The following is a 12,842-nucleotide window of genomic DNA, read 5'->3' on the forward strand; positions in this document are numbered from 1 at the left end:
TCAACTCTCAATGCCTCGGCTCATGATTGCCTTCTTTGTGTTTCTCTCAGGTCGTAGGAGGATAATGTAACATTTTGGTCCAAACAGTGCAACCAAGAGGCCAAAACTGGAGGCCAGGATGGCAAATACTTCCACTGCATCTGAATATTTTCGGGAGAGGTGATATACGAGGTCTGTTAGAAAAGTATCCGACCTTATTATTTTTTTCAAAAACCATATGGATTTGAATCATGTGTGATTACATCAGACATGCTTGAACCCTCGTGGGCATGCAAGAGTTTTTTCACGCGTGTCGGTTACGTCATTCGCCTGTGGGCAGTCTTTGAGTGAGGAGTGGCCCACCCTCTCGTCGTTTTTTTCATTGTTTAGGAATGGCTCAGAAACTGCTGCTTTGTTTGATCAAAATTTTTTCAAAAACTGTAAGGCACAACTGAGTGGACACCATTCGATAAATTCAGCTGGTTTTCTGTAAAAATTTTAACGGCTGATGAGAGATTTTGGTCTGTAAGTGTAGCTTTAAGGACGGCCCACGGCGCCTGACGACGATCTGCGCTCCGAGGCGGCGTCGTCTCACTGTTTCAAGCTGAAAACTTCCACATTTCAGGCTCTGTTCACCCAGGTTGTCGTCAGAGAACAGAGAAGTTTCAGAAGAGGTCGGCATGAGGAGTTTATGCGGACATTCCACTGTTAAAGGAGATTTTGTAATGAAAGAACGTGCGGGCAGATTCGCATGCCGGGCCCGAACCCAACCGCGGGGGGACGCGACAGGAAAAACCCTCCATTGGAAACCTTAATGGACAAGTTGGAACATGCCCAGCTGTTTAAACAATTTCTCAGATACTCACTTGTTGAAAGCCATCAAAAGCCGCCTGAATTTACAAATGGTTTTCAACACGGAGGTGTTTTTCCTGTCCGCGCGCGGTGCAGACGATTTGCGGCGACGTCACGGAACCGACTCAGCTAATTGCCCGCATGTTCTTTTCATTACAAAAATCTCCTTTAAACAGTGGAATGTCTGCAATAACTCCTCATGCCGACTTCCTCTGAAACTTCTCTGTTCTCTGACGACGTCCTGGGTGAACAGAGCCTTAAATTAGGGAAGTTTTCAGGTCGAAACAGCCAGACGGACGCCACCTCCGACCGCGCCGCGCCGATCCGCTTTGTGAGCTGTCCTTAAAGCGAAAGAAACTCCACAACCTCTCATCAGCCGTTAAACTTTTCACCGAAAACCAGCAGAATTTCTCGAATAGTGTCCACTCGGATATCCCTCACAGGTCCCGAAAAATTTTGATAAAGCACGCGTGCCGTCTCCAGCAGCGTCTCAGACAAAGGATTTCAGCCGAGAGGGCTGGACCAGTGCTCACTCAAAGCCTGCCCACAGGCGAATGACGTCACCGACAGGCGTGAAAAACTCACGCATGCGCACGAGGGTTCAGCATGTCTGGTGTAATCGCATGTGATTCAAATCCATAGTTTTTTTTTTTTAATAAAACTGCCGGTTAGTTTTCTAATACACCTCGTAAGTGGGGACAAATGCCACCCACACAGCACAGAATATCAGCATGCTGAAAGTGATGAGTTTAGCCTCATTAAAACTGTCCAGGAAGATTCCTGGCCATGAATGCAGCAGAAGGCTGAGGACAGCCAGAAAGCTGATATAGCCCAGTAACACTGCAAAACCAGCTGTGGAGCCAACAACACATTCATAAACTATTTTGTCATTGTGATACTGAGTGTTTTTATGAGGAACTGGAGAGGAAGAGACAAGCCAAACAGTGCTAATTACTGCCTGGACAGAGCTCAAAGCGAGAACTGTCCCTCTCTCTTGCATGACACCAAACCATTTTAGTCTGGCCCCACCTCCTGGTTTGGAGGACTTAAACACAGCCAGAACCACAATAGTCTTTACCAGGATACATGAGACACAAAGTACAAAGCTGATCCCAAACGCTGCATGCCTCAGCTGGCATGTCCACAGCTTCAGATGGCCAATGAACAGGAGTGAGCATAGGAAGCACAGCTTTAGAGAAATTATAAGGTGGAAGCTCAGTTCTGAATTACTGGCACGCACCATTGGTGTACTGCAATAATATGTGAAGATCCCGAGGACAACAGCACAGACAAATGTCCCAAGCAATGAAGCAGCTGTTAAGCAGATACCCAGAGGCTCATGGTAGGACAGAAACTCAGTTTCCTTAGGAACACATTGATCACGCTGGGGACTAGACCAAAAGTCCTCTGGACAACTGGTGCAGTCCATGGAGTCTAACAAATAGAAAGGGACAGAAAATGTATTTTAATTACACTTAGCCAAGTAGATAAATGCTAAAATACAAATGCACATTTTTGTTTTCCTTAATGAAGTAAAATATCTATATCATTTGAACAAGAATGACTTATTTTCCCTCAAACTTGTTTACACATCAGGTCTGGGAGCATGCAGTGGTGCTGTCTATTTGCACAACCTCCACACCAGAGAACCACATGTGGTCCTGGATAGCAATGACCCAAGAAGACAACCGGCCATTCCAACCTTGCCTAAGTAATCACTGAAACTGCTCAACCTGGTTTCAGGGCAAGTTGTGATTCAGCAGCATGAAATATACATTAATCTATTGGTTCATGATATTGTCACGAAAGCGCCTCATTTTCATCATGGCAGCACAAATTCATTCTAATTCATTCCGTGATGGCTGCATAAAATTAAAAGTGAAGCGGGGGAGTCGGGTGGTTATGGTTAGGTTGGGGAAGGAGTAGGGTTAGGTTATGGTTAAGGTTAGGGGTTGGGGGTAGGAGTAGGGTTAGTAATAGTGAGTTAAAAAAAAAATCCAGTCACGAAAATTTGACTCATTTTGTGACCCGAACATGAAAAAAACAAAAAAAAAAAAACATGAGAATGGGCTGAAATGCTACAGCCAGGTGAAATGTGGGCATCCCCTTGTCCTTCTCCAGCCTCTGTGATCCTCATAACTGAGGATCACAGTTATGAGGATCATGATCATGACCCAGAGAAATGCACGCCATGGCCAAATTTGAAGATGATGTTCTTACCAAATGTAAGTGATAATCTAGTCTTTGTCTCTCCAAGTAACCACTTGTTTGAAAGTCATCCCAGCAGCTCTGAAGAGACCTTGTCTCAAGGACATTTTGCTATCAATGAACAACCACATTTTCTGTCTCCCCTGCTCCTCCACAAGCTGACGAGCTCATTCGACAGAGTGCAAATGGCATTCACGAGGGAAGTTGTGAAATTTCTCGATACTTCCGCGGGGATTTGCATTCTCCTCGCATGAGTCACAGGGTGTCATTCTCATGTAGGTTGAATTTTGAACAGGTCAAAAAAAAAAAATGTGACACATTTTCTGTCTAAAGAGTCATAGCATTATCATGGGCATCTTGAACCCTTCTGAATTTAGTTTCCATGAGTCAGAAAGTGTGAGAGAACTTGTGAGGGGTTGACGACACACTCATCCTTTTACATGATTGGAGGGGAACAGTGTTTCTGGAAGTGGTGCGATCATGGCCAAGTGAGTCCAGCAGCCTCCGGCCAACTGGCTCTGCTGCTGGGCCAGTTACAACCTAGTGTGCAGGCAGGGGTAGTGGGCTGGACAAGTCCTGTCCCCTGGTGGGGGAGTTTGACTACATGTGTGATCCAGATTTGTTTTGGGGGGTGGGGGGACCACAATCGAAATAACTTTAATGCATTGTTTTGTTATCCTCAGCAATTTTATATACATATTGTAGTGTTTATTTGTGTGCATGTATGTTATTGCCAACTAAACCAAATCAAATCAAAACATGCACACACCCCAAGTGCAGCTGGACATCGTGCTGTGTCATAGAGATATGGCAGTTCAGGCACATCAAGGAGTGATTCGAGTAGATCCCAGAGCCCAGCCAGCAGAGGACCGTATCAACAGAGGATCATATAGTGGTCATTCCCGAGAGGAGAGGAGAGTGGATCTCATGGGGAAAATAATGATTTTCCACTGCTTAATTGCAGTTTGAACACTGTTGATTGGCATTCTCAGTCCCTTGGATATCGTTTTATATCCCTTTCCTCTCTTATACAGTTCAATTACCTTTTCTTTGTCAATTCTTTTGCTTTCCCTATGACTCAGCAACCAGAAACATCAGTACAGCACTGGATGAAAGATGCAAGGGTCTGTCAGGAGCCCAGAAACTCACTGACCTTTTATACACACACACACTGATTACAAGCCAACAGATAAAAGTTGAGGATGGTTACCTTTTGTGCCATTCAAACCCGTTTATGTCAACCTTGTGTGCATGTTATCAGGCCAATATCACCAGGGTATGTAAACTATTGATCAGGTCATTTGGTTAGTTAGTGATATAAAAGAGTAAACACAGATGTTGACAATTGGCTTCACACAACCACAAACCATGAGTAAAAAAAAAACAAGAATTCTGGCAGGTTATGTAAACTGTATATCACCTGAGTATGAGTCACCGACCGCTCAGGCACAGAACCAGTTCCCTACCCCATCTGAAGAAAAGCAGTAGCCATGGGCAACACAGGCCAGCCATGCAAAGAAAGAGTGCACCTAATCCATCCGCCAGTGCCAAGCATTTGTCCATTTTGTGTGTACACAATATATAATGTGGACTGTTGCATCCAACACACACACACACACACACACACACACACACACACACACACACACACACACACACACACACACACACACACACACACACACACACACACACGTGCACTCATACACACACATGGATTCATTAATTTTATAAATGTATACAATTTATGAAATCATTTTTTAATTAATACATTTATTTAATATTAGTAGTGACCAATGACAACTATTAATATGACACTAATAACCATACCTGCCCTTAAGTGTGCAGAACAATAACAACATCATAAGCATGGTCACTGCACAAGTTACAATAAAAGCTCACAATAAATGTTGTAGTTTTATCACACAACACAATGCCACAAAGTGTACAATTGGCATGTTGACTGCAAGAATGTCCACCAGAACTGTTGCCTCTGAATTGAATGTTCATTTCACAACCAAAAGCCCCATCTAATATCATTTCTGAGAGAGAATGTCACAGTATATCTCCCTGGCCTCACAACCACAGACCATGTGTAACCACACTAGCACAGGACCACCACATCCTGCTGACAGATCACCTGAAACCAGTGACACAGGTGATTGTACAACCAAAGACTTTTTGCACAGTTTGTCGGACACCATCTCAGGGAAGCTCATCTGTGTTCCTGTCACCTTTACAGCAATGTGTCATCTTAACATGCTTATTTTGGAAAGTGCTGACTTTTGATTATGTGTGGCACCCTGGAGAAATGTTGTCCTAAGAATGAATCCAATTTAACTGCGAATGCACCATGACGTCTGTCAGTGTATGTCCCAGGACACTGCAGGATCAAAAGGTTGTAATTCAAAGTACCCCTGTAATACTGGCACGCACTGAGATTTCAGCAGTCATAGAAATTCACTGCAAGCCACAAGGTATTAATTTATTTAACTTTAGTAAGACTCCAAGTTTGATGTGTGCAGACTCTGCAGTGTAAAAAGAATGATGGGATGAAACTTCCATCACATCACCCTGACAACAAGACAATAGAATGAGATTAAAGCTCACTGACAGAAGATTGGACAGACTGTATTTTTGGTGAGGGAGACTGCTTTTTAAAAACATAGCTGTGCTTTATTTTTCTACTTTTTGAAGGAAAGAACACATATTATTTTGTAGTGCAGCTCAGCAGTATGATGTGGTGTGTGAGTGAATGGGTGAATGTGATGTAACATTGTAAAGCATTTTGAGTATCTGTTTGCCTCAGAAAGAAAAAACATTCTATACTTGCATTCAATTTACAAAGTTTACAGGGGTCGCATTGTGCAATACCACATTTTATAGATCATTTACAGTTAAGTTTGGCTCAGATTTCCTATTAAAAATTCTGAAAGTCTCACAATTGCATGATGAGGTACGAAGAAATGCCGCTATAAACAAAATCTAGTTCAAGCATGACTTGAACAGTTCAAATGCCTTTAATATAAACACTTACTTACTTAAAATATGATGTTGTTGTTCATTCGGTTGCTTCCAGTTTTGTTCGGGGTCGCCACAGCGAATACAGCCAGATCTGCATTGGTAATTGGCAAAAAAATATCATCCACTTCTCTGCAAGATTAAGCCAAGATATTGATTTGTATCAATTTGTGCAAATTTATTATGAAGACATTTTAAGACAAGGATGTAGTCAGTTTGAGGGACAGCTGCTGAGCTAAGCACCTCCAACTCTCACAGCATCTGCAGCTCAGCGGCTGCCACTAGGTGTTTTGGAGGGCTGTGTCTGTTATTTTGACCATACTGTTACAAATTCCTGGAATAATATGTGTGACATGAAGCAGGGTTTGTCCAGTATGTATATCCAGGCTATTTCAAAAACTGTGTGTGATTTATTTTTATTATTATTTATTTAGTTCTTTATTTTAATGAAAGGACAAATCCTCACTTTTCTACCAGGGGGAAACACAAGTTATATATTGTTTCATCGGCTCTTATTGCAGGCTCTCCAGTGACACTATTGAAGATCCAGAGAACAGATATTGAGATAGTAGACTCTTATGCTGCGTTCACACTGGGTGCAACACGAGCGACTGCAGCCACAGGTTGCCATGTAATTCCTATGTAATGACGCGTTTTGGCGCCAAACCGCGCAGCGCGACGCGATGGAACGCGAGGTGAAGCGATTTGAGCGTATTGCACGTTTGTAGCACAATATTGCGTCACGTCACGTCGAGTTGCCCTCCTCCCCAAGTTGAAAAAACTGAACTTTTTCATCTCTTCGCGCCGCGATGACCAATCAGGGACTGAATATGTAGTGACGTGGAGATGTCTGGAGTTTGACTGAAGATTTGAACATGTCCTGTCTCTGGTAGCAGCCTGTGAGCAGGACTTATGTCTCTTTTGTCCTTTATTTCACATTATGAGAGAGCTTTTCGAGGCGAGCAGCAGCACCACAGCAGGGGGAGTGGAGTTTCTTTTATTTTTATTTTACGTGCGCGCGAGGGAATCGTCCATGGAGATTATTTTACTTATTAACTACACAGATGTATAATAAAGCAAATGGTGACTGGTTTCTAAAGACAATTATGACAGAGTTTTTTGGAGAAAGAGCGAGGAGCAGCCTCACAGCAAGCAGCGGAGTTTCTTTCTGTCTTTCTTTCTTTCTTTTTTTTTAATCTTATGTGCGCGCGCGAGCGAATTGTCTGTGGAGAATATTTTATTAATTAGCTACACAGATGAATAATAAAACAAATGGTGACTTGTTTCTAAACACAATTATGACAGAGTTTTTTGGGGGAAGTGCGAGCTGCAGCAAGCAGTGGAGTTTCTTGTTTTTTATTGTTTACATGTGCGCGCGTGAATGGGACAGTGGTCCTCAAACTGGGTCCTGCAGAGGCAGAAGGACCGCTGAAGTGGCTGTCATCCAGACGCAGCTCCTGCAGCAAATAATGATACTCTCTGTATTGGGAGCTTTTCACAACAACTCGCTCCGTGTGATCAAGGTCCATCATGATGACTTGACGCCGAGCGGAATGGAAGCTCCTCCTATTTGATGACGCACCGGGGTGAATTTTCGCAGCGAAAGTCCACCCAAGCAGAGCGACACACCGGGCGAAGGAGGCGCATCCTTCACCACGCGACCCCCGTGAATTTGTAGCGTCTGATCGCGCCTGGTGTGAACGTGGCATTAGAATTACCTGGGTGTTCACCTAAACAATAAACTGGACTGGTCAAACAACGACTACTGCACTTTATAAGAAAGGCCAGAGCAAACTCTACCTGCTGAGGCGAATCAGGTCCTTTGGAGTGTAGGGGGTACTCTTGATAACCTTCTTTGACTCTGTAGTGGCATCAGCCATTTTTTACAGAATGGTCTGCAGGAGCAGTTGCATGGGATCGAGTGTGCGCACAGTGTCGCACACCATCTCTGCTCCACATGGACGCAAACCGAGTAATTTTAACATTTATTTTATTTTTTGCTTTGTGGATCATGGGAACATTTCATCACGTGCACACAGAATCGACTGATGCCTGCAGCAACTGAGACAATGACTGACAATGATTCTTTCAACTTGTGGCGCAAAGAGAGAGGCTCAGTAGACGGAGTTGAGTCTCTGCTGACAGGAGACATTCAAGCCAGCAACCACTACAATAGACACCCAACCAATGGATTACACCTGTAGCAGACCATGCCAGTCCCTCATTGGCCCAGCCCCACTGCAACTCAACAACCTGATGGACGACCTCCGGCATAGAAACCATGATCTGGCAGAGCAACTGTGGCCCAAAGTTCTGGTGTCACAGAGGGACTATTCCACACTCTCACGAGCGCCACTAGCTTAGCTTATGGCAAGCTAAAAGTGGACGCTTTTATTTTAGCCGAACTTCGAACCAGTTTCTGGGTATTCTGTGTTAGTACGCACCCGCAGCCGACGTGCTTGATGGATTCCTGCGCAAAAAGTAGTTCCCAGGTAATTGTGATATATTCCTGTGAGATAATGAGAATATCTCATCTAAATTAATTCTAAATTTACCATCTAAATTAATTCTAAAATTTACCAGTAATAAAATTATAGCAGGGGTGGTGGCCAAGTGGTTAATGCGCTTGGTTTCAGTTCAGAAGGTTCCGGGTTCAAATCCCACCCCTGCCACAAGGGCATCCGGCGTAAAACTTGTGCAAATTCAATATGCAGATCCACCTTGGATTTGCTGTGGTGACCCCAAGTGCAAACAAGGGAGCAGCCGAAGGGACTTACTTTTATTATCAAATCAAATCAAATCAGTTTTATTTATATAGTGTCAAATCACAACAAACAGTTGCCCAAGGCGCCTTATATTGTAAGGCAAGGCCATACAATAATTATGGAAAAACCCCAACGGTCAAAACGACCCCCGTGAGCAAGCACTTGGCAACAGTGGGAAGGAAAAACTCCCTTTTAACAGGAAGAAACCTCCAGCAGAACCAGGCTCAGGGAGATGCAGTCTTCTGCTGGGACTGGTTGGGGCTGAGGGAGAGAACCAGGAAAAAGACATGCTGTGGAAGAGAGCAGAGATCAATCACTAATGATTAAATGCAGAGTGGTGCATACAGAGCAAAAAGAGAAAGAAACAGTGCATCATGGGAACTCCCCAGCAGTCTAAGTCTATAGCAGCATAACTAAGGGATGGTTCAGGGTCACCTGATCCAGCCCTAACTATAAGCTTTAGCAAAAGGAAGGTTTTAAGCCTAATCTTAAAAGTAGAGAGGGTGTCTGTCTCCCTGATCTGAATTGGGAGCTGGTTCCACAGGAGAGGAGCCTGAAAGCTGAAGGCTCTGCCTCCCATTCTACTCTTACAAACCCTAGGAACTACAAGTAAGCCTGCAGTCTGAGAGCAAAGCACTCTATTGGGGTGATATGGTACTATGAGGTCCCTAAGATAAGATGGGACCTGATTATTCAAACCTTATAAGTAAGAAGAAGAATTTTAAATTCTATTGTAGAATTAACAGGAAGCCAATGAAGAGAGGCCAATATGGTTGAGATATGCTCTCTCCTTCTAGTCCCTGTTAGCACTCTAGCTGCAGCATATGGAATTAACTGAAGGCTTTTCAGGGAACTTTTAGGACAACCTGATAATAATGAATTACAATAGTCCAGCCTAGAGGAAATAAATGCATGAATTAGTTTTTCAGCATCACTCTGAGACAAGACCTTTCTAATTTTAGAGATATTGCGCAAATGCAAAAAAGCAGTCCTACATATTTGTTTAATATGCACATTGAATGGCATAACCTGATCAAAAATGACCGTGTGTCATTTTTTTGTGTAATCTATTAGATAAATATTATTCAAACCACCGCAGCGCAGTGCCTTTAATATGTATGGCATGCTCTAATCTCTGTAATAAAATTTTATGGTCAACAGTATCAAAAGCAGCACTGAGGTCTAACAGAACAAGCACAGAGATGAGTCCACTGTCTGAGGCCATAAGAAGATCATTTGTAACCTTCACTAATGCTGTTTCTGTACTATGATGAATTCTAAAACCTGACTGAAACTCTTCAAATAGACCATTCCTCTGCAGATGATCAGTTAGCTGTTTTACAACTACCCTTTCAAGAATTTTTGAAAGAAAAGGAAGGTTGGAGATTGGCCTATAATTAGCTAAGATAGCTGGGTCAAGTGATGGCTTTTTAAGTAATGGTTTAATTACTGCCACCTTAAAAGCCTGTGGTACATAGCCAACTAATAAGATAGATTGATCATATTTAAGATTGAAGCATTAAATAATGGTAGGGCTTCCTTGAGCAGCCTAGTAGGAATGGGGTCTAATAGACATGTTGATGGTTAGGAGGAAGTAACTAATGAAAATAACTCAGACAGAACAATCGGAGAGAAAGAGTCTAACCAAATACCGGCATAGATAACGATACGTCTTTGGGATGGTTATGAGTAATTTTTTCTCTAATAGTTAAAATTTTATTAGCAAAGAAAGTCATGAAGTCATTACTAGTTAAAGTTAAAGGAATACTCGGCTCAATAGAGCTCTGACTCTTTGTCAGCCTGGCTACAGTGCTGAAAAGAAACCTGGGGTTGTTCTTATTTTCTTCAATTAGTGATGAGTAGTAAGATGTCCTAGCTTTACGGAGGGCTTTTTTATAGAGCAACAGACGTGAAGATCTTAAGTGAAGATCTTCTAAATTAGTGAGACGCCATTTCCTCTCCAACTTACGGGTTACTGCTTTAAGCTGCGAGTTTGTGAGTTATACCACGGAGTCAGGCACTTCTGATTTATTCTGATTCCGACCTCTTCTGAAAGTTCTCTGTTCTCTCACGATGTCCTGGGTCAACAGAGGCTTAAATTTGGAGGTTTTCAGCTTGAAACAGGATGACGACGTCGCCTCAGAGCGCTGCGCGACGTCCCGCTCCATGGGCAGTCCTTACAGCGATAGAAACAATCCAAAATCTCTCATCAGCCGTTAAAATTTTCACTGAAAACCAGCTGAATTTCTCGAATGGTGTCCACTCGGATGTGCCTCACAGTTTTTGAAAAAATTTTGATCAAGCACAGCGCCAGTCTCTCAGCAACTTCTCAGACAAAGGAATTCCGACGAGGGGGCTGGACCACTCCTTCCACAAGGCGTGCTCACAGGTGAATGACATCACCGACAGGCGTGAAAAAACTCTTGCATGCCCACGAGGGTTCAAGCTTGGCTGATGTAATCACACGTGATTCAAATCCATATGTTTTTTTTTTTTAAATAATAAGGTCGGATACTTTTCTCACAGACCTCGTATATATATATATATGAATTGAACTAGCACATAATTGCCTGCCTACTGCTGCCTCTGGTTTTTCTCTGTTCCACGTTGTTTTTGGTCATCAACCTTCTCTATTCACCTCCAGAGTTCTGTGCTCGCCTGTACCTTCTGCTCTGTGACTCATCATGCGGTGCTGGCAGACCTGAGAGCCCTGTTGCAGTCCTCCAAAAGTTACAAGGTGGCGGCAGATTGTATACAGTCAGTGACACCCTCTTACATTCCGTAACAACAGGTCTGCCTATCCACACAACACCTGCTGCTTCGTGGTGTGCCTCGGAAGATGGCTCCCAGGTTTGTTGGCCCTATCTCTGTAGCTAAGGTCATTAATCCAGTCCGTCTTCATCTTCCAAGGTCCAAAGTCAGCCTTCCAAGATGGCTGACTTTCCACGTCAGCCATATAAACCAGTCCATTCCAGCCCTTTGTGCCCACCTGCCAATCCCCCGCCGCTGCCCGGTTTGTGGATGGGGGCCCGTCTTCATTATGTGGTGCCTTCTGGCTTCCAGGCAGCAGGGCCGTGGCTTTCAGTACTTGGTGGACTGGGAGGGTTATGGCCCCGAGGAGTGGTCCTGGATTCCCTCCCAGTTTATTTTGGACCCTGGTCTTGTGTGTGAGTTTCATGCTTCTCACTCTTCTGCTCCTAAGCCGTCGGTTGGATTGTTGGGTTGTTTTTGTGTTCTGTCTGTCTCTTGCTCTGTCTTTCTGCTTGGGTTTTCTCTGTCCTACTTCTTCTTGTCTCCCTCTCTTGGCTCTTGGTGGTGGGTGTCTCTTTCTGTCTGGCCACTCCCCGGTTCTGGGAGCTTCTCTGCACACCTATTCTTAATCACCTGGGTGCTTTATAAGCATCACACTTTGACTTTGTTCTTCGCCAGATCGATGTGCCTTGTGTCTTCCTTCCTTTCTTACTTTTGTGATCAAAATCATTGATTTGAATCTCAAATTTGAGGCTGTTCTGTAAATAGTTTTCAAATAAACAATAAATATGGCAACTTCTGATCAATCCATATCAATTTCAGGGTTAAAATAATGTAATGATTTAAGCCCCGCCCATTTCTGGCCAAACCACGCTCACTTCCAGTTTAGGCCCTGCCCACTCCGAGTACAGATACAGATCATTTAGATGGTTGAATAGATACAGATACAGATACAGTTAGTGGTGTACTCGCTCATCCCTCATCGGCGGTCAGCTGACCTGCGCTGATCTTGACCTTGATCCAGCCTGCCATTATGCTTTGTTTGTGCTTTTGTTGACTGTTTTTTGGATCCTTTTTTATTTCCGGTGTGTTGTTTTGCACAATAAACCGGTGTTTTTTTTGTTTTGTTTTTTGCTGTTTTTTCACCACCAACCTTGTTCCTGCTTTGGGGTCCCACTCACAACCCTTACAGAAACATTTTAGTTTATATGTAATGTTTATATGTCATGTTCTAAAATATCTGAGAAAAAGTATTGAACTTTTTCA

At 43.4% G+C, this 12,842-nt stretch overlaps 1 protein-coding gene across 1 annotated transcript; it reads right to left on the bottom strand.

Moving 5' to 3' along the window:
* Positions 1-12,608, bottom strand: LOC117508962 (extracellular calcium-sensing receptor-like). Its single transcript, XM_034168794.1, has 3 exons — positions 12,575-12,608; positions 1,520-2,265; positions 1-165 (listed from the first exon to the last, which is right to left on the bottom strand). The coding sequence occupies exons 1-3, from the start codon at positions 12,606-12,608 to the stop codon at positions 1-3; spliced, it is 945 nt and encodes a 314-aa protein (XP_034024685.1).
* Between the last annotated feature and the right edge of the window lie 234 nt (positions 12,609-12,842).

Source organism: Thalassophryne amazonica, chromosome 4 (assembly GCF_902500255.1).
Source record: "Thalassophryne amazonica chromosome 4, fThaAma1.1, whole genome shotgun sequence".
Classification (NCBI taxonomy): domain Eukaryota; kingdom Metazoa; phylum Chordata; class Actinopteri; order Batrachoidiformes; family Batrachoididae; genus Thalassophryne; species Thalassophryne amazonica.